Below are 20,012 nucleotides of genomic sequence, written 5' to 3' on the forward strand. Positions count from 1 at the left end.
ACTTATCATTGCATCTAAACCAACAACATGTTTATTAGATCCAATACCCACTAAACTACTGAAAGAAGTGTTACCTGTAGTGGAAGAGCCTCTTCTCAATATTATTAGCTCGTCTTTATCTTTAGGTCATGTTCCAAGAATATTCAAACTGGCAGTAATAAACCCTCTCATTAAGAAACCACAATTAGATCCAAATAACCTAGCAAATTACAGACCCATTTCAAATCTTCCATTTATGTCTAAAATACTAGAAAAAATTGTGTCTGCTCAATTGTGCTCTTTCTTGCAAGAAAATGATATCTATGAAAAATTTCAGTCAGGATTCAGACCGCATCAAAACTGCGCTAGTTAAAATGACAAATTAGCTTCTGACCAAGGCTGTATCTCAATACTAGTTCCACCCGATCTTAGCGCTGCGTTCGACACTATAGATCATAATATACTCTTGGATCGACTACAAAACTACACTGGTGTTCAGGGACAGGCATTAAGCTGGTTTAGATCGTACTTATCAGACTGTCATCATTTTGTTTGTTTAAATGGGGAAAAATCGAAGATAACGTCAGTAGACTATGGAGTGGCGCAAGGATCGGTGTTAGGCCCTCTGCTATTCTCAATATATATGCTGCCACTTGGTAATATTATAAGAAAACATGGAATTAATTTCCACTGTTATTCTGATGACACTCAATTATATATTTCATCATGACCAGATGAAAACACTAACTCATCTAAATTAACAGAGTGTCTCAAAGATATAAAATGCTGGATGACGTTTTAATTTACGGCTATTAAATTCAGACTTATTGGTCCAAAAAACGACCCACAAGACCTCGTACAATACAACTTTAATTTAGAAGGATGTCCTGTTACTTTATCCACTACAGTAAAAGACCTTGGTGTTATACTAGACCGCAACTTATCTTTCGAAAATCATATTTCATATGTTACAAGAACACCCTTTTTCCACCTTAGAAACATTGCTAAGCTACGTAACAATCTGTTTCTATCTGTTTCTGTCTATCTGTTTCTGGCTATCTGTTTCTGATGCAGAAAAGTTAGTTCATGCATTCATGACCTCAAGACTAGATTACTGTAATAATTTATTAGCTGGCTGTCCTGCATCCTCAACAAACAAGCTACAGTTAGTGCAAAATGCAGCTGCTAGAGTTCTTAATAGGTCGAGAAAATATGATCATATAACACCAATTTTATCATCTCTACACTGGTTACCTATTAATTTCCGTATCAATTACAAAGTATTACTACTGACCTATAAAGCCCTAAATGGTTTAGCTCCTGTGTATTTAATCGACCTTCTATCGCCCTACAATCCATCGCGTTCTTTAAGATCACTAAATTCATGGCTTCTGGTCATTTATATCTAAGTCCACTAAAGGAGAGAGGGCGTTCTCGCATTTAGCTCCTAAACTCTGGAATAGCCTTCCTGATATTGTTCGAGGCTCAGACTCGTTTAAAACTAGATTAAAGATGCATCTCTTCAGCCAAGCATTCACATAATGCTTACCTTTTATACCACTGTTGAATCAGATAGAATGCATTAATATTATGAACAGCAGCTATGCTAATTATTTCCCATTTGCTTTTCTGCTGTTAAATGGCATTCGTCAGCTCCAGTTTGTATCCAGCCTCTCACGGAGACTTCAGATCCCCCAACACCTGCGATGAAATGACTAAACACCTGTGAAGAGACGACTCGACGCCTGTGAGACGACTCAACGCCGGCGATATCTTATGCCCTAAATTAATACAAATAAATTTGAATTGAATTGAATTGAATTGAATTTGGAATTTTGGGTATGAAGTGTTTTAATTCTACAATATATGGTCTAAAAACGTCTGAGTGCTACCCTCCTCAGGTTGAACAGTGGCTATTGCAGTTGAATTTTCCTATTGGATGTTGTGGTACAGCGTGACGTAAGCAGGCACCAGCTCACCACGCCCTTGCCTACAGAGAGATGCAGGTCTCAGGTGCACTCCCACTTTTCTATCATTTTTCTAATATTGCCAGTGGGTGGAGTCAGGCTCTGACCAGGGGTTGAGTTACGCTTTAATGTTCATAAAAAGAGGGGAAACTAGTGCAACTCAAGATTATGTCTTAAAAAGGAGAGATGCCGTTAGGCTTGGATTCCAGATGAGTGTGGACAGATGCTTGGGTGTGCCACAAGTGTGTGTGTGTGTGTGTGAGTGTGTGAGAGAGAGAGAGAGAGAGAGAGAGAGAGAGAGAGAGAGAGAGAGAGAGAGAGAGAGAGAGAGAGAGAGAGAGAGAGAGAGAGAGAGAGAGAGAGAGAGAATCAGGAAAAAAGTAAGAAAGATAGAGAGAGTATATTTACTGTAAACCTATAGGCCTTTAACCAAAGCAACGTGATTCCATGACAGATACATTTTTGCCTAAGTGTGTAACACTGTCCACCCCCCTCCCCCAATCTCTTTGCTGTTGCCTCAACTTGATCCTGTAAACTTTTTACCCTGGACCTGCTAACTTAATTTAAAGCTTTGCTCTGTTCACGAATCTCTACTATAAAATTAGAATGATTCATGCCGAACATCGTCGAATCATATTTGCCTAATTTTTTCTTTAAAGAGTGGGAAATAAATGGAAAGATTTTTAATATGGTCAAAATAAAGACAAAAATAATAATGGTCTCCCGTTTATTCTATTTTTATCAGACGATGTGATGTTACGGCCCCTGGAAAAAATAACATTTAATTATGAACAATTTACCTGTGCAGGTACAGGCACGAGAGTAGAACGCACGAGCACAGCTGGCTCATGATTTGATTGGCTGTGAAGAAGAGTTCTGAAAGACGATCCTATGAAAAGAGTGAATGTCTAGGGATGGATTTAGTTAGCTTCAGGCATCTGAACAAGTCTGGACTACAGTGCTTTCACCGCAGCAGAGCAAAACGCACAACCAAGGAAATATGACTTTATTTCTCTGCTCGTAGTCAATGAGAGAATTTTTGCAGGCTGCACCGTTTTGAGGAGGGAAAGTCCGCTGGGAGTTTGGCAGATGCTCACTTATCACACAGGAGCAGGTTGATAAAACGAAACTCTTTTCGAGTCATTCTCCGTTCAAATACAGGCTCATTAAAGGGAATTTATCAGATCATGTGTGACTAGGACAACGTCGTTGACCGCTTCGCCTCGGTGACCAGTTTTGAGCGGTAAGTATACGAATGTTTCCTTTGAATGAATAGGGCGCTCCATGAGAAGTGATAGAGCGCTCTGGGGTCAGTGATGGAACGTGCTAGAAGTAGTCAGTAATATAACAATGTATTAGGGAGCTGATTTAGGATCAGTTATAGAGCTCTGTCAGAGACTGAATGCTTCTGGACAAGTTATTTCGCGCTGTCAGTTAGCATACAGCGCACTATAAGGTCAGAGATAGACGCTCTACTCGGGCAGATTCCCGACCTTTTGACCTCCATTGGATGCTTCAGGAAAAGTTATTTCGCGTTGTCATTTATACAGCACACTATAAGGTTAGGTCAGTGGTAGACGCTAGGGCAGCAAAACTTTCAAACATCCATTTTCCACCATTGTCCATGACCATAAAAGAGATCTTGAAAATAAAAGTTCTCTGGTGTTATGCCGAAGCTGTTGTTCTTTTTATTAACAAAAAAGGGTCAAAATGACTTAAATGATTTAAAATAAGACAAAACAATCATTAAAATCAGATTGTTTAATAAGTAATCTTAAATCTTCATTAATCTTACATCTTAAATCTCCATTAACATTTTTATAATACACTTTTCTATTTATGCCAAGCTCTAAATTCTTTGATCAGGCACAAATTGTAAGTAATATATATATATTTTTCCTTTGAAAAGGTCATGGGGCCTATGATTATTGTTGTGGACAATGGTGGGCCTTGGAATCAAAAAGGTTGAAAACTATGGGTCAGTGATTCTGCAGTCAAATCATTGATAGAACTCTGTAGGGTCAGCAATTCAACACTTTGAGATCCGTTATAGTGTGCTAACACCCTGAGGTCAGTGACAGAGAGAGTTCATAGGGTCAGTGATAAAGCGCTTTAGGCTTGGGAAGATAGAAGCGTCATGATAGAGTGGTGACTCTTGAGTTTGAAGCAATAATGATTTATGTAAGTAATTCTGAGAGCTGTGGAATGTCAACCTTGTTTTACAATTTAGAGCGAACACAGCTTAAAGGTGAAAAATTGTAAGGACTTTCATGCACAATGATGCAGGTCTAATGACTGATTAATGGCGTGATACAAGCTTGTTGTCACACGGAATGGCCCGATTCTTATTATTTGACAGAACAGATGTGCTTCAGATGCCTCAGATTTATTCATATAATTCTCATTAGATATGTTAAAACACATAATCACTGCATAATTATACATTTTATTTGTATGATACTGCTTGAGGTGTCCTTGGCTCCTGTGTTACAAAATTATCATTTAGGTTAATTCACATTTTTATGTTAGTTAAATCATACAGGAAATAAGGAACTAAAAATGACAGTAGAGAGCACAGATCAGAAACAAGATTAAGTAAATCACAGCACAAATATAGTTTATGAGTAGGCCACATGTGCACATGTTGCCGTTTATATCAAGAACTGCTGTGGGAAAATTAGAAAATGATGAGCTGATGATCTGATGAAATTGAAAAATAGAGATTTCCACATCAGCATCACAACATTTCCAAATTGCATGTTCAGGGGAGAGGGGCGGGCATGACCTCAGTTGAACTTGTGTGATTCGTCACTTTGGATATCTCACACTCAGTAGGCAGGGCTGGGGTGTCTAGGTTACCGTGGACACCTGCTGAGCATGCTTGCATGGCCGAGGGGTTTGCTCCAGTGTTGCCAACTATTTTCAATGGAAAGTAGCAAAAGCCTACTCAAAAAGTCGCTAAATGTCACTAGATGACGTAATGCGCCAACTGCCGGCAGTTTACATCTGTTTTTTCTCCTAATCTGTGTTTAGATACTGTAATTTTAATTTAGCTGAATGTCTTATAAAGCTGTTCCCATTTACATATTTTATGTCAGACAATGGAACGAGCATGACATAGTGACTGACTACATGTTAATCAGCAATCGCTAGTCGCTTTTTTGAAAGAAAAAAAAGTCACTAAACGGTCTGAAAAGTCACTAATCTAGTGAACAATGTCACAAAATTGGCAACACTTGGCTGCTCATATTGAGTGACTATAGTAACAGTCTGTGAATGTTAGTGTGTGGGCTTTTTTCTTGTATAAAAGAGAATGCATGTCATTACTGAGAACAGCTGAAATGCTCAGTAGTCCTTCGTTCAAGATTTTCATAAATAATAATTTCAAGAACAATTATAAATCACCACCTTAAAGTGTTCCAGGGTTTTAGTCCCTGTGTTTGCCATTCACCTTCTCAGTTCTTTTGATGTCAATACACTACTTCAGTAAACAGTAGAAAAGTTTTTTGTCAGCACTTTTTGTCGCATGTGTGTGAACAACATTTGGGGCACAAATAACCAATAACATCTGGGCTCCAGTCTCCATTGCTTCTCTCCTGATTAGACAATAAAACATACATAGTGAAGCATGTGAATAGAAATGCCTTGTGTATGTATATTTATAGATGGTCGGTTTTGTCCTGTGTTTCTACTGGGATGTTGTTTATGTGTTTTCAATTCTTTGCACACACAGATTCCGTGAACTTTTTTCACATTTTTCTGCACGGATGATAGGGGAAAATTGGATACATTTAAATGGTGAAATGAGTTGAATGAAGTATATACATTTATTGGCGGCTGAAAAAAACATGCATAAATTAATGAAAATAATTAATAAATGACAATGCATGCACCTTCCCATACATGATAGTTTTTTACTTATTTTGGCTAATTTGGGAATTTTTTTTGTGCTGAATTACTCATTTACCAACTCACTTACTCATTTTCCAAAATTTGTCTGTATTTTGGTTGATGCTTGCTTCTTTTCTTTCTCTATTTCTTTTGGAATTCACTCAACTAGAAGATGTGTTTGTTATTATTTCCCTATGATATCTATCCTTTTCCAAGTACTTTGCCCTCTCTGTTTTTGTTTCCGGTACTGCTGTGTGGGAGACAGCCTATAATGAAATAGTTGGCAGTGTGACCAGCAAAAAAGCTTTGACACCCATTTTTCTTTTGTTTTCTGAAAAAGTGACCTCTCATATTTTGAGGATAAACTCTAGTTTCATTGTCAGGGCAAGGAATGTTTCTAAATGAATTCCTGTCCCTTTTACGACATCATCTCCTGGCCATGAGTTTTTCATTGTTCTAAAAGTCTGTTTGAAACATGAACACTTTGGCTCATAAACTCATGACACATTATTATTAATCACTCATTAAAAATTTACAAATTGTGTTTGAGTTTTCTGAAAATACAATGAAATCTGTATTTCAGATTGATTCAACCTTCCATTAAACTTGTGATGTGTGTCAAAATAGCATCTGTTGTTCAGTTATGAAAAATCAGCTCTATACCATTAGTTGTTGGTCACATGTAAGTTATTATGAAAGGGGGTATAGTTCACCGAAAAATGATCATTCTGCCGTAGACTTGCTACCATGTCATACTTTTCAGCGGTGGTGTGGTATCTGTGTTCAAACTGATTATACCGGTAATGCCGCCAGTTGGATGCTAGGTGGTGCTGTGCAGTAATGTTCTACAGAAGAAAGAAATTAATACCGGTACATGTTTAAAATGAGGGTGAGTAAACCTTTTTGAGGAAGCTACCCCTGTGAGGACAGGTCTGTTACTATACTTAATATACCTCAGGTTTACTGTTTTCAATAAGGAGGCTTTAGAAGGCTTAACGCAAATTATCATTTGACTGCGATCTCTGGAATAGGATGGGGGAAGATATTACTACTATTATAAACTGTTGGATAGAGTAAGAAACATCAGTCAGAAATATATTCGTTGTTTGATTGCAAGTGACATAGGATGAGACAACAGTCAAAATGAACATTTTAATTGATGTATATCTGGTATTTGTTGTGTAGAAGCTATTGTAGAGTGGCATGCATAGTGGATGATGTTGTTTCTTCTCCCAGCATTCACTTTATAGAGCTCAGGAATGCCTCTGTAATTCCTCAGTCTTTTATGTTAAGCCACACATTAAATAGCCTTTTTATTGTTTGAAAATGTCAGGACTGAGATCTATTTTAACTGGGTTCACATACTAAAAAAAATCAAATGCTGTTGCTGTTACATGTCATATTCTGCAAGTATTGCATTCAATTGAATGATGGCATTGCTCCATATCAATGCTCTCTTGACCCCAGGTTGCAATGATCAATGTGTAGATGAAGGAAGGGAGAGGCTGCAGGAGACGATCTGGGAGTTCAAACTCAAATATGGTTCAGACAGGAATCAGGATACTTATAAATGCTATAATTACCATTTATAAACCACATAATGATGATGGTATCCTTTTAATTAATGCAAACAACACTGAGAGAAACAGAGACAGATTGATTGAAAGGGAAAGAGTTGAATGGGAGACGGAGAGAACAACTACTGTATTCCACATAAAATCAGAAATCGAAAAAAAGAGATTTTCATCTTGATTCATGTGCATATGTTTATGAATATATTAATATTATTTACAATAATAAGTAATGTGAAGCCATTCTGTATATTTGTGTAGTTTACCATATACTGTGTATGCTACTGTTTATGCTTTTATTGCCATAAGGAATTAAGCAACTGTTGTAAAAGCCTCTTTAAAGGGACCAAATCATAGAATTTAGTTAAAGCAACACCAAGGAACTTTTACTCTGCGGTCGCCCTACAGGTTGGAAGCGGAATTGTCCATTACCGCTGTAGTAAATAATTTAGCCTACCGCAGCCTACTGTTGCACTGTTTATCCAGCACCGGCTTTGGAATCAGACAAGGTAGAGTATGATGCATGATTTTATGAAAGACATCACAAACGAAGAAAAACTATGTATGCCGTAAAGCAGTCGAATTTTGTAGTTCTTTTTGTGCTCCGGTTACTACCCGAAACCCAAAGTTACATAGTGCCAGTAAAAGCAATACAGACCAGGTCAGGCTATGGCAGACGTGTCATTTAACCTATTGTAAGTCGATGTACCATCACAAGGGTCTTGGAAATATATTATGAAGGTTGAAAAACTACATAGTGTTAGTTTAATGGCACAATAAAAAAAAATCATGTCACTGGACAAGTTCACTCAGCTGAAAATTAAGGACACAAAATGTCTTGCATGTGTGTATGTGGGCGGTTTGATTGTTTAGATGAGTGTTTAGTCTGTTCGTCTGTGTATTTGCGTGTGTTCCGGATAGGCATGCGTTTTGTGATGCATTAAGGTTTTTGAGATGCAGATCTGGGTATTTTGAAAGTGGTTTAAAATATACATGTAGTGGCTTTTTTTTAGATTTAACAATGAGACTAAGTTTAATCTGAACTGATAGTGATCATCACGATGAAGACAATACAGGTAAAATAATTCCTGTTTCCCCAGACAGTAAGAGACACTGGAAAAATAAACCAATACATACTCAGTTATGCTTGTCTGACTTTGATCTTTTAAGGTTCAACAATGTCCATGTGTGTGTTTTATGTGCATCTCTCTTTGTCTGCAAGTTTTTAACTTTGTTTTTAGGCAGGCCATTTTCCAGAGCAGTCACTGTTGAGGGCAAACCAGCATGACTCCAAATGTGAACCACGATTTCCTCTTTATAAATCAAAAACAGACCCGTCTGCTGAAATCCATTTTAAAAAATGGCATCTTTGAAGGCACAAATAGCGACACTAAGCACACGCAACAAACATTCATGTTTTGACCACTTCCGTTGAGAATGATCCCACATAACTCTGTCATGGATCTGAATCAAACAATAGCTTATTATTTTTAGCAATAGCAGTCTGTAACCCTAATAGCATTAATGTTCTAGTAAACAAATGTTTTCTTTTTGAAAAAAATATTCTTCATTGCCCATTATAAGGCTGCTTTAAAAACATGCACAAGCTCATCTTCCTCTGAGTGTCTGCTGTTTATTTGTGTGGTGTGTGATGGTGCAAGCCCCACCTTGCTTCTCCCAGTTTCTTGTCTTTGAGCCTCTGCCAGATGTTCATGGTGTCTGGGCATTCATTTCATCTGAAGGAGGAACATTATGTTACTGCTGCTGGAGCTGAAAACAGGGCAGATTGCTTACTGAATAATCAATTGTGGGATTAGATGACCTTTCCCCCCACATTTCTCTCTTTTTGTGCGTGTCATCATGTGTAGGATTTGAAAATGGGGTGTTTGCTGCAATGGACTGTGCTACTTGCTGTGTTGCTGTCTGTCCCACCACGTTCTACAGCTCAAGGTAAAGATTAATGTACTCTTTCAGGAAGTTTCTTTCAAATGAATGTGTATAGCAGACCATAATTAACTTTTTTTTCATAGTAAAAAAGTAAACTCAATTACAATTCTCATGTAGCATATTTAATATAGTAATATCAATTTGCAAAAGATTTCCTTTGCAATGTAAATGAAGACATTTGAAAACAAATTTGAGGCATGTAAGAAAGTCACATCTTCATAAGGCTAAAGTTAATCTAAAGTTAATATCATAAATATTATTTTATTATCATTATGTTAGTAAATAGATATTAAAAACTAAAATGCGGTAAAAGTATGTTTGAAGGAAAAACAAAGTAGCATTCAAAGTAACAATATATTGTTAGTAGTATAATATTAGTAGCTGTGCAATGATTAAATCGCATCTCAAATAAAGTTTGTGTTTACATAATATATGTGTGTGTTCTGTAAGGTTTTGGGTAGGTGGAAGTAGCGAGGACTCCAGTGCAGTAAACAATGGCTTTTTATTAATAATAAAAATAAAACAAAATACAAACAAAAACTACCCCGAGGAGGAAATACTTGACTTGACACACAGGAGGAACATAACAGGGTAAAATTACAACGAACGGGAGAGTAAATAGAGAGAGCAAACAAAGCAGGTAACGAGGGAGGACAAATGGGGAAAATGAATCAATAATCCGGTAACAAGATGGGAAGGACTAGACAATAGACAGGAGTACACATGGCACAAGGAAACATACATGACAAGCCATGTGCTAACACAAAACGAGACATGAACACGCAGCTAATGAGAACACTCATAAGCTACATGTTCACACAAAACATGACAACATGAAAGCACACAGCCAGTGATAAACACAAGCTGCGTGCTACACAGTACAAGACAAAAAAAGACATGAAGGCACATGAAACAAGGCACACAGACAGGACAAAACAGTAGTGTCAGGGCTCTGTCACAAAACCAAGAAATAGACTAGACCCGGACCGGACCCTGGCCATATCCAGATCAGATGGTGGACCTGCGCCTGGACACGACCACAACGCATCCTCAACTCCTCCCTTATGCGCGGGATTACTCCTATCTTCAAACAGATGAACTACATAATATCATGTTCTGATCCAATCTGACCTGTAATGCTGCCTGAATCATAATTATACACTGTTCGTTCGTTGGCCTGAGCAGAACGGCCCCCCGACTGAGCCTGGTTTCTCCCAAGGTTTTTCTCTCCATTCTGTCACCTGATGGAGTTTTGGTTCCTTGCCACTGTCGCCTTTCTTCGCCTTTGTCGCCATTGGCTTTTGGCTTGCTTAGTTGGGGACATTTAATTTTGTATTTAACAATATTATTACAACATTATTTTCATATTTATTATCACAACATATTTATTTTGGATGCGATTAATCATTGCACTAATTTTTAGTAAGGTGTTTTCAAATAATACATCTTATTTATTATCTTTTATGCATTAATATACATAGATATACATACAAAGTTGCCTGATATATATCTAATATTAATCAGTTCAGATAATTAAAAAAAACATCACCAAAATCACGATAACCAATATGGTCCCAGTATTTTGCATCTCATTTTAAATGCTGCACTCACATAGTAAATTTCTTATCATGCCCTATTTATGTGCAGAGTGCAGTGACTCAAATCAAACACAGCAGGTTAATTAGTTTGTTACCTTAAGGGGCATTCATTCAAGCAGCCGTTGAGTCACACACAGGCATATAACTGAGTAGACTGAAGTATACTGAACTGTGTAAAGGAGAGACACTGCACCAGTTACTGAATAAATGGGCCCAGATGCTTTGTTTTCTTGACTGGCTTTGCAGACTGGGTGCTGATGGTCATTTCCTGTGTGTCTTCTCACCCTAATCCTTCTCTAATCCTTCACTGAATACATGAATTGAATAGGCCACAGATGTGAATGTTTATGGAAATACTGAAGCTCAAGTTCGCAGTTGTATTTGTCACATACACAATGGTAAACAGTGAAATGTTTTGTCTAACCCCCATGGCTGTGCATCTTAGATATAATAGAAAATATACATTAGCCTATAGATATGTATGTTATATATAGGCCTATATATACAAAATAATTTAGAGTTAATGTGTTGGCAAAAAAGCAAATGTAGAACAGTATTAGCACTGTATATTTTCTTCTGAACGCATATTTATTTCTGTTAGTGACATTTCTCTTAGCATTTTTGGTCACAACTGTTTAATTTTGGCTGCACTGTTGAAAACATGTATCTTTATTAATGAAAGCCCACATATCCAGACTTCTATTATAAATATTTGTCCATCTCTTTTACTGTGAAAAGAGAAATACTGTTGTGTATGTTAATGTGGTTGTTATTCTCTGCTGGCAGGCCAGTGCAATGATGTTGTTGCAGCAGACATTGTGTTCTTGGTGGATGGATCATCCAGTATTGGCAGGGCCAATTTTTTGTTGGTCAAGAGTTTCATGGCAGGGATTGTCCAACCCTTTGCCAAAGCAGTAGGACCCAATGGCATACGTTTTGGAGTCGTACAGTACAGCGATACTGCCAGGTCTGTGAAACTGTGTTTGCTTGTGTACTTAAGTCATGTTTACCAGAGACATTATAAAGGTTTTTGTAAATCATTTTTATTGTATTTTATATTTACTTATTCATTTGATTTATTTTATTGATTTATTTGAAATACGTTATTGAAGTGTAATCTTTCACCATTCAAGTAGATAGAAGTACTAGATTTCCTACATAGAAAATGGCTGCTTGGGGGTGTGACTATTTACATTTTATTTACATCCTTACCTCTTATTGTATGCAAATAGTACATACTGTGTGTTATGGTATAGTTTTATGAGTCTAACAAACTGAACAAGGTAAGTTCATATTATTTAATTAGCCAAACTTTTCCAAGTTTAATAAATTCTGAATCTAAATTGAATCTGAACCATCTTGCTCAATATTGCAATGTGACAATTGCTAGTATTACAAATCAGCAGAGTCTTATGTAGAATCTTGATATTTCTATAGTTGTAATGATAGTTCTTGATGTAAATAGTTGTTTGAAGTAACCATTGTGATGATTCCTTAATTTCATTTAGGTGAATCTTCTGCACCCTGCTCATCATTTTTTTGCAGATGCAACTACTTTTCAGGAAAAAATATATAAATCATGTAATACATTAATTAAAACAGTAGTTAGCAGTTAAGTGCACCAAGTTATTTGAGTTAATTGAGCATGTTATTGTAAACAGTGTTGTGTTGGCTGCACATTTTATAGTTGTTATATACATAAAAGGTTTATGTATGTGTTTGTAAGATTGTTGGGACTTTTGTTGATTATACTTGTGTGTTTTATGACATTAGGGTGGAGTTTACATTTACAGCATACCTGAATGGAACTGAGCTCATAACTGCCATGGAGAATATTAACTATAAAGGTGGGAATACGCGCACTGGGGCTGGTCTTAAATACATCGCAGACAACTTCTTTAACCCTGCCTCTATCAGAGATGTGCCCAAGGTGAGCTGGCTATTATGATACATTGTTTGACTTGCCACATCTGCAGTATTTTGACATGGACCATAAATGTGTAAATTACTTTGTTTGGCTTTGAATTATGAAACACAGTGTCATATAGCATTTGTACACTATGTGCATGTTCCACAATTTGGGGTCACTAAATTGTTTTAAAAAAGAAGAAATACTTTTTTATAATGTTAGAGATATTTCTGTATTTCACAATATTACAGTTTTTACTTTATTTTTTATCAAATAAATGCAGCCTTGGTGAACATAAAAGGCTAATTTCAAAAACAATAAAATCTTACTGACCCCAAACTTTTGAACAGTATTGAATGTTAATTTTTTAAGATTCTATGTAAAATAAATCCCATAACCAAAAACATATTGGTTGACCAAATTTATAACTTAGAATTATGCATAATAGTTTTATTTTATTGACTCATCAAAATTGTCTTTCATTTTTTCAGATCACTATTCTTATTACTGATGGTAAATCTCAGGACAATGTTCAGGAACCTTCACAAAAACTACGTAGCCTAGGAGTCAAAATATTTGCAGTGGGTAAGAACTGTCTGAATATATAGTATTTAGCCACCACTGTATATTTTAAGGAAATGTTTTTTTTCTGTAAACTTAAGTGCATTTGTGGGCTGTGGATTCAGTGTGTGCAAATTAAACATACATTTGTTTTATATTGATATTATTTTTGTTTCTCTCTCTCTCTGTCTGCATTTCTCAGGTATAAAGAGTGCAGATCCAGCTGAGCTGAATCTCATTGCCTCTCCCCCTCAAAGTGACTTCACCTCTCTGATTGGGAACTTCAAAGCTTTGAGCTCTTTGCTTCCCCTAGTGTCTCGACGCGTGTGTACAACAAGTGGAGGCTCTTACTTAAGTGATGGTAAAAGCCTGATGTGAAGTAGACACACAATGCAATTAAATCCAAGAATATGATAATATTTGGAGTTTTGTTAAATTTTTCATTTAGAACATAGACACTTTTAAAATGCTTTAATCTATCCTACTTAATGAAAAACATTGATTTGTATTATTGTTTCCCCATCAGAGGCCTACAGCGGTCCATCAGACTTGCAGATTTCAGGTGAGACCACCAATTCACTGAGATTTCGATGGACATCTGCAGGAGGTCCTGTTACTGGCTATGTGGTTCAGTACAGGCCCTTATCTGGCTTGGGTCAGCCAATCACAGCAGAGCTCCGACAGGTTAGAAGAATGTTCATCCTTAATGACTGTTGCTTTTTTGTGCAAACAATGACACTAACTTTATGCTTATTATGTTTCTAGTTTTAATAATTTTTTTATTTGCTTTTGTCTTTTTAAGTAGTTTTTTTTGTTGTTGAATATTTATATGTAGCTTTAATGTATTGTAATTTCAGTTTTAGTACTTTTAGTTGCCAATGCAACATTTTTTAAAAACTTTTTTTCATCTAATATTTATATTTTATTTTATTATTTTAATAATATTATTTTGGTTTTAGTTAACAAAAATGGTTTACACAAAGTATAGTAGAATGGTCTCCAGTAAACCTCAGCCTTTATCTTTTGAACTGCAGGAAACAATACCAAGCAACCAGCTGAGCTACATTTCACGAGAGCTGCGTTCAGGCACAGACTACCTGATCACCGTTATTGCTCAGTACCCAAACAGCTTGGGAGAGTCAGTGTCTGCCAAGGCCCGGACAAGTGAGAACTGCACTTAACAGAATATGAATATTTAATTCAGCTTAACTCCGAAAACCACTCTCATTCTCTCTTACCCCAAACTGCCCTCTAGAACCTCTCCTGGGTGTGACTACACTGCGACTGGTCCAGGCTGGGTTTTTTACTTTGGCTTTGGGCTGGGACGCTTCAGCTGACCAAGTACAGGGCTACAGACTCACTTATGGCCCTACAGGTGAGAGAGACACAACTACATGCATACTAATCCACAATTCTATCACATTTCTCAAAATTTAGTGAATATTGTAGTGTGAGTCAGTGGAAGAGATTGTGATGGATAAATATAGAAAGAGATGGAGATGAAAAGGATAACTGGGACAAGCAGCACTGTAATATAAACTAGTATTATTGCTAGTTTATTGCTATTGTTATTGTCTAAAGAAAATGCAAGTGGTGCTTGCATGTGCAAAACTCGTCACCGCAGTGTTTTTCTGTGGTTTTCCAGAGTGTTGCTATGTGGTTGCTAAGTTGAAAGCAGTACATCTGATCATTCATAGAAGTAATAGCAGATATATGGATGTATATGATGATAAGATATTCTCGTTTGTTACACAAGGAGTGCAGATTACACACCAAATGTAATACTTAGGTGAGGAGTTTAAGTGTGAACAATAGTAATAGTGATTATCTCAGTGGCGAGCACCTCTAGATAATGATTTTAGCAGTTTGATAAAAAGAAGATGAGGAGGTGGAAGAGTGTGTTTTTGTTTCCCAAAGGCATTTTTATCAATTGCAGGAGTGCCAGTTTGCTTTACCTGGTTGGTATCCAGGTGTGAGCTGGCAGAGAACAGATTTAGTCAGATTAGGTGTGGCCCTATGTTTAATCAGGTTAGTTTTTGAAGATAGAGGAAGATGTTTCAACCTGCCTGTCTCAGCCCAATGTTTCTTGTAAATTAATAGACTGAAACTGTGATTTAAACTTATACTGTGTCATTAACTGACTCATGTACTGAAGATATGCTGCGTTTGGTTGGCCGGCTGGTATGGGTTGCTATGAGCTGCTACCACTGTACCAAACTTCAAAATCTTTCCATGTTAAGTCCCGCCTAAAGAGGTATTATCAGTCTGGAGACCCAACAAAATGAGTGAAATATGAGAAAAATGCATTTGTGGCTTATGAAAAGCTATGAAAATGAGGATAACCATGAACAAAGAACAACTGTGAGGTATGCAGGTAAAGAGGTGCATTTTTCTTGTGCATGGTGTAATTCATAATTTGTTTTTCCTGATTGATTGGTAAACAGGCCAGACTGGTGCACAGCTGAAGGAACAATCTGTTGGAGCGGACTCTACCTCTCTGACTTTGCTTGGTCTTAAGTCAGACACAGAATACGTGATCAACTTGTACCCTCTAATTCCCCGCAACAGTGCCTCACCAGCTACCCTGACTGCCCGTACATGTGAGTCCTCATACGTTACTGTTCAAAAGTTAGGGGTTAGTTGTTGTTTTTTTATTAAAGAAATCAATACTTTTTTTCAGCAAAGACGCATTAAATTGATCAATTTAATGAAAATATTGTGACAGTAAAGACATTTATAATGTTATAAAAGATTTCTATTTCAAATAAGTGCAGTTCTTATGCAGGGCCGGATTAACCATTAGGGCAACTGGGGACTTGCCCAGGGGCCCACGACATCTAAGGGGCCCTGGGCACCAGGGGCGGAGTGGCAATCGGGAGAGTCGGGAGTTTCCCCGGTGGGCCGGTAGTGTTTCGAGGCCGCGAGGGCCGGTCTGATAAAATGTATTCATTGCAAGTTCGCCATGCGCACTTGTGGCCCAAGCGAGGGGAAGAAAACAAATATTTTAGATAACGGAGCGTATATTTGCACTGAGTGCCTGTCTTTTTAGCAAAAAGACGCCCTTCACGGAATAGCTACAGTGGCGCAGGTCGTAGGGCGTGAAGTTCTAGAAAGGAGCTTTTGATGCGCTCGACCCGAGTTCGAATCCGCCTTTTGCCGAACTCTCTCTTCTCCCTTTTCCCAACACATATGAGATGTAAAATGTATAACCTTACCTATCATAAAGGTCTCTAGCGTTAGATTTTGCCAACGAACTAAAATCGAAACCATGATATGGCTTTGTGCCTTTATAAAACAGCACAAGACTTTAAGAATAGGCATCCTGTTTGTGCTTCGTGATTTAAAGAAAAGTGCGCTCTTTGCTCACGCGATCAGCATGGTTATCTGGTGTTTTCTCCTAAATAAAAGCTCAAGAGTTTATTTCTTGCGAGTGAAGAAACTAGGACAAAAGTATTTTAATTTTCCTGTATTATAATGTAATGTAGACTAAAATATACTTTTGAAATATTCATTTTCATTTATATAGTACATTTATAGGCTATATGGATTTTACATCATAGGAATAATTATATAAATCATTATTACATTATTATAATAATTGTTTGGCATCCTAAAACACCATTGATAATGTAGTGTAGACTGAGACTCTCATAACTAAAAAGATGTTTGAGCCCTCTTTATTTTCCTGGTACAAATCAATGCTTTTTTCTTTGTTCAACGAGCAGTTCATGGGTTGAAGCTCTTAATTTTGATCTCTCAAAGATCACGAGATTGATGCATTTAACCTTAAAATGTACAACATTTTCTTGCGGGGGAGCATGCCCCCGAACGCCCCTAGAGGCACAGAGGTCCACCCAACATACTTTTACAAATTCCTATGGGAAAGAACGACCATTTATGAACTTTACTCCAGCATAGTACAACAAGGTTCCTTTTAAGTCAGTAAAACTGTAAATGCCATATTAAAATGTCCTTGGACAAAATATACATTTGGCCTGCCTAAGGTGGGGCCTACAAGACATTGTGCCCAGGGGCCTCTGAACTCTTAATCCGGCCCTGTTCTTATGAACTTACTATTCTGCGAAGAATCCAAAAAAGGTTTCCACAAAAATATTAAGCTTTTTCAATGTGGTAACAAAAAAAAGGATTCTGGAGCACCAAATCAGCATAATGTATGCATTAACTGTTTTTACTCTGTTATTGATCAAATAAATGTAGCCTTGGCAAGCATAAGAGACTCCAAACATTTGAATGGAAGTGTACGGTACATGACAGTCTGAGTCAGCCACACTATATGTTGTCTTCTCCTGCATCTCTTAAGTGTACATGCTAATATATAAAGCTCTTTCTGTGTATATGCCTGTGTTTTTGCAGTGCGTTTAGAGGGAGTGCAGCAGCTCTCTGTTGAGACCATCTCAAGTAACAGTGTTCGAGTCCGCTGGACAGGCGTGACAGGGGCCAGAGGATATAGAGTCGTTTGGGGCCCTTTCACAGGTCAACATCCACATCTCAGCTGATTTTTGAAGAGGCTATTTTTAATAAAATGTTTTCTGCAAGATGATAAAGTAATGCATCATCCAGTGGGGATGTCTATGAGCGTTGTAGATGTGATTTCAATTTTTTTTTTCAGATTCCTGTTTTCTTTTAAGAGTCTTTTTGCCTGTGTTTTTTCTTCAGGAAGTGATGTGGAGACTGTAGAGCTGAGAGGTGATAGTGAATCTCACACTCTGGGGAATCTGACACCAGACACAGAGTACATCGTTACAGTCATCGCCCTGTACAACAGAGAAGCTGAAGGACCTGCAGCCACTGCACGTTTTAAAATAGGTACACAAACACACATGCAGACACATCAACATTTAATGGTACATCGGAGTGGTGGATAACATTTTTGAAAGGGATGCACTGGTTTGGAAATGATTCCTGTAAAAGGTAATTCCTCAGCCTATAATTCTAAAATAAACAACTAAATGAAATAAATGCATCTATTGTTCTTCTCTTTCAGATGTCCAGCTAATGTATAGTAGTGCATTCATTTGTACAGTTGTGTACTTAGTAGACATTGTGTACAAATGGTCTTGAGTTAAGAATAGCAGAGAGGGACAATTTAAGGCAGCATAACAGGAAACCAGATGTGTGGATCTTTTTCTGTCTTGTGCCAGTTATCACACACAGACAGTGAGGTGGTTGCTTTTGCTTTTGACTCACTGTCTATTTTGCTATTGACTCACTGTCTGCTAGATCAGAACATAAGAACTGTTTTTTTTCTTATGACTCACAGACTACAGCAATTGAACGCGTGAATGTTGTTTGTATATGCATGTACAAGTTATAGCGAGAGGCAAAGAGAAAGAAGGGACTAACTTTCTATAAATATAACAGGACATAAACTTCAGAAAGATGGAAGCTATTGTTTTAATATTTTATGGGTCAGGAGGGCTGATAAAGCTAAAAGATGTTTAATGCATTTGGCTTTTAGAGCGCTCTGAGCAACAGGTTCTGAGAGCTACAACAACAGGACCCACCAGCATCAGATTAAGCTGGAATCTCATACAGGCCGCCAGAGGCTACCGACTGGAATGGAAAGCCGGAGAGAGTAAGAAACTCTTTAGTAAAACACACAAACACGCTAAAAAAAAGGATTTTACTAAATTTAATGGTATATTTTTCAATACAACACTGTATTTAGATAATTTTCTGTCGTAACAAATTACTTAAAAAAAATAGCCAAATGCATTGTGGGACGTGGGATTTTATTGTAATTTACTTTAAATAGATTTTCTCTCAGCAGGTGCAATTTTGTTACACAACACAAATGATTGAACTGTATTACAGAGAAATATACGCCTTGAAATCTATACTATATATGGTAGTGTTGTAGGGAAATAATATTTTTATAAACAGTTAAGGGGTTGTTTGCAATACAGTTGTATCTGATATGAACAATCGGCATACAAAACATAATTTTACATAAATTATAAACTGAAAAATACCATTTGAACATTACAAAATAAGTAACTAAAAGTGATTACAGCATCAACAAACTTTAATAATTTTTTGTGATCTTTCTGTAATCCTGCTGACCACAGGAGGCAGAGTTCAGAAGCAAGATTTCCCACAAAGCACCACCAACTATGAGCTCAGAAATCTGCAGCCGAACACGGAGTACATCATAACTCTATTTACACTCTACGATGGGCGAGAGGAAGCTACATTCTTTTCAACCAAATCAACTGGTCAGAAAAATCATTTGATGGAAACCAATAAGATATTGTTTAAAGTTCACTATTGCAGTTAAACATAGACACAGTGGTGAGTGTGAGACCACTAGTGAAAAATCTTTTTCTAATTTTATACAGATTTTTCTTTTCATTAGTTTTCATTTAACATTATCACAATATTTTATAAATTTGACAATTTACCCTTTTTTTATTCATCTCAAAGCAGCATTCTGGCTGCATGAAACAAGTTTGGTCAAGCTGATGATCATGTTATCCAGTATGGTTTGAAAATTAACCAGATGATCTATAAATAGTACAGAGTAGTTAAATATTTGTTCTTTGTTTTACATTGTAAAGGTTCTTTGTTT

The 20,012-nt window shown here is 37.0% G+C and overlaps 1 protein-coding gene across 1 annotated transcript in view; it reads left to right on the forward strand.

Moving 5' to 3' along the window:
- Positions 1–2,868: 2,868 nt before the first annotated feature.
- The window catches only part of col7a1 (collagen, type VII, alpha 1), a 72,705-nt gene continuing 55,561 nt past the window's right edge, over positions 2,869–20,012 (forward strand). Inside the window, exons 1-14 of the mRNA XM_077198314.1 lie at positions 2,869–3,189; positions 9,277–9,358; positions 11,740–11,920; positions 12,727–12,883; positions 13,354–13,447; positions 13,626–13,784; positions 13,950–14,107; positions 14,458–14,587; positions 14,679–14,798; positions 15,868–16,023; positions 17,798–17,917; positions 18,101–18,250; positions 18,903–19,019; positions 19,513–19,659. Coding sequence (XP_077054429.1) covers positions 9,286–9,358; positions 11,740–11,920; positions 12,727–12,883; positions 13,354–13,447; positions 13,626–13,784; positions 13,950–14,107; positions 14,458–14,587; positions 14,679–14,798; positions 15,868–16,023; positions 17,798–17,917; positions 18,101–18,250; positions 18,903–19,019; positions 19,513–19,659 — 1,762 coding nt within the window. The 5' untranslated portion in view covers positions 2,869–3,189; positions 9,277–9,285. The remainder of the gene's footprint in view (positions 3,190–9,276; positions 9,359–11,739; positions 11,921–12,726; positions 12,884–13,353; positions 13,448–13,625; positions 13,785–13,949; positions 14,108–14,457; positions 14,588–14,678; positions 14,799–15,867; positions 16,024–17,797; positions 17,918–18,100; positions 18,251–18,902; positions 19,020–19,512; positions 19,660–20,012) is intronic.

This window comes from Siphateles boraxobius, unplaced genomic scaffold, assembly GCF_051911475.1.
Source record: "Siphateles boraxobius isolate OS27281-9 unplaced genomic scaffold, OSU_SipBor_1 41, whole genome shotgun sequence".
NCBI lineage: Eukaryota > Metazoa > Chordata > Actinopteri > Cypriniformes > Leuciscidae > Siphateles > Siphateles boraxobius.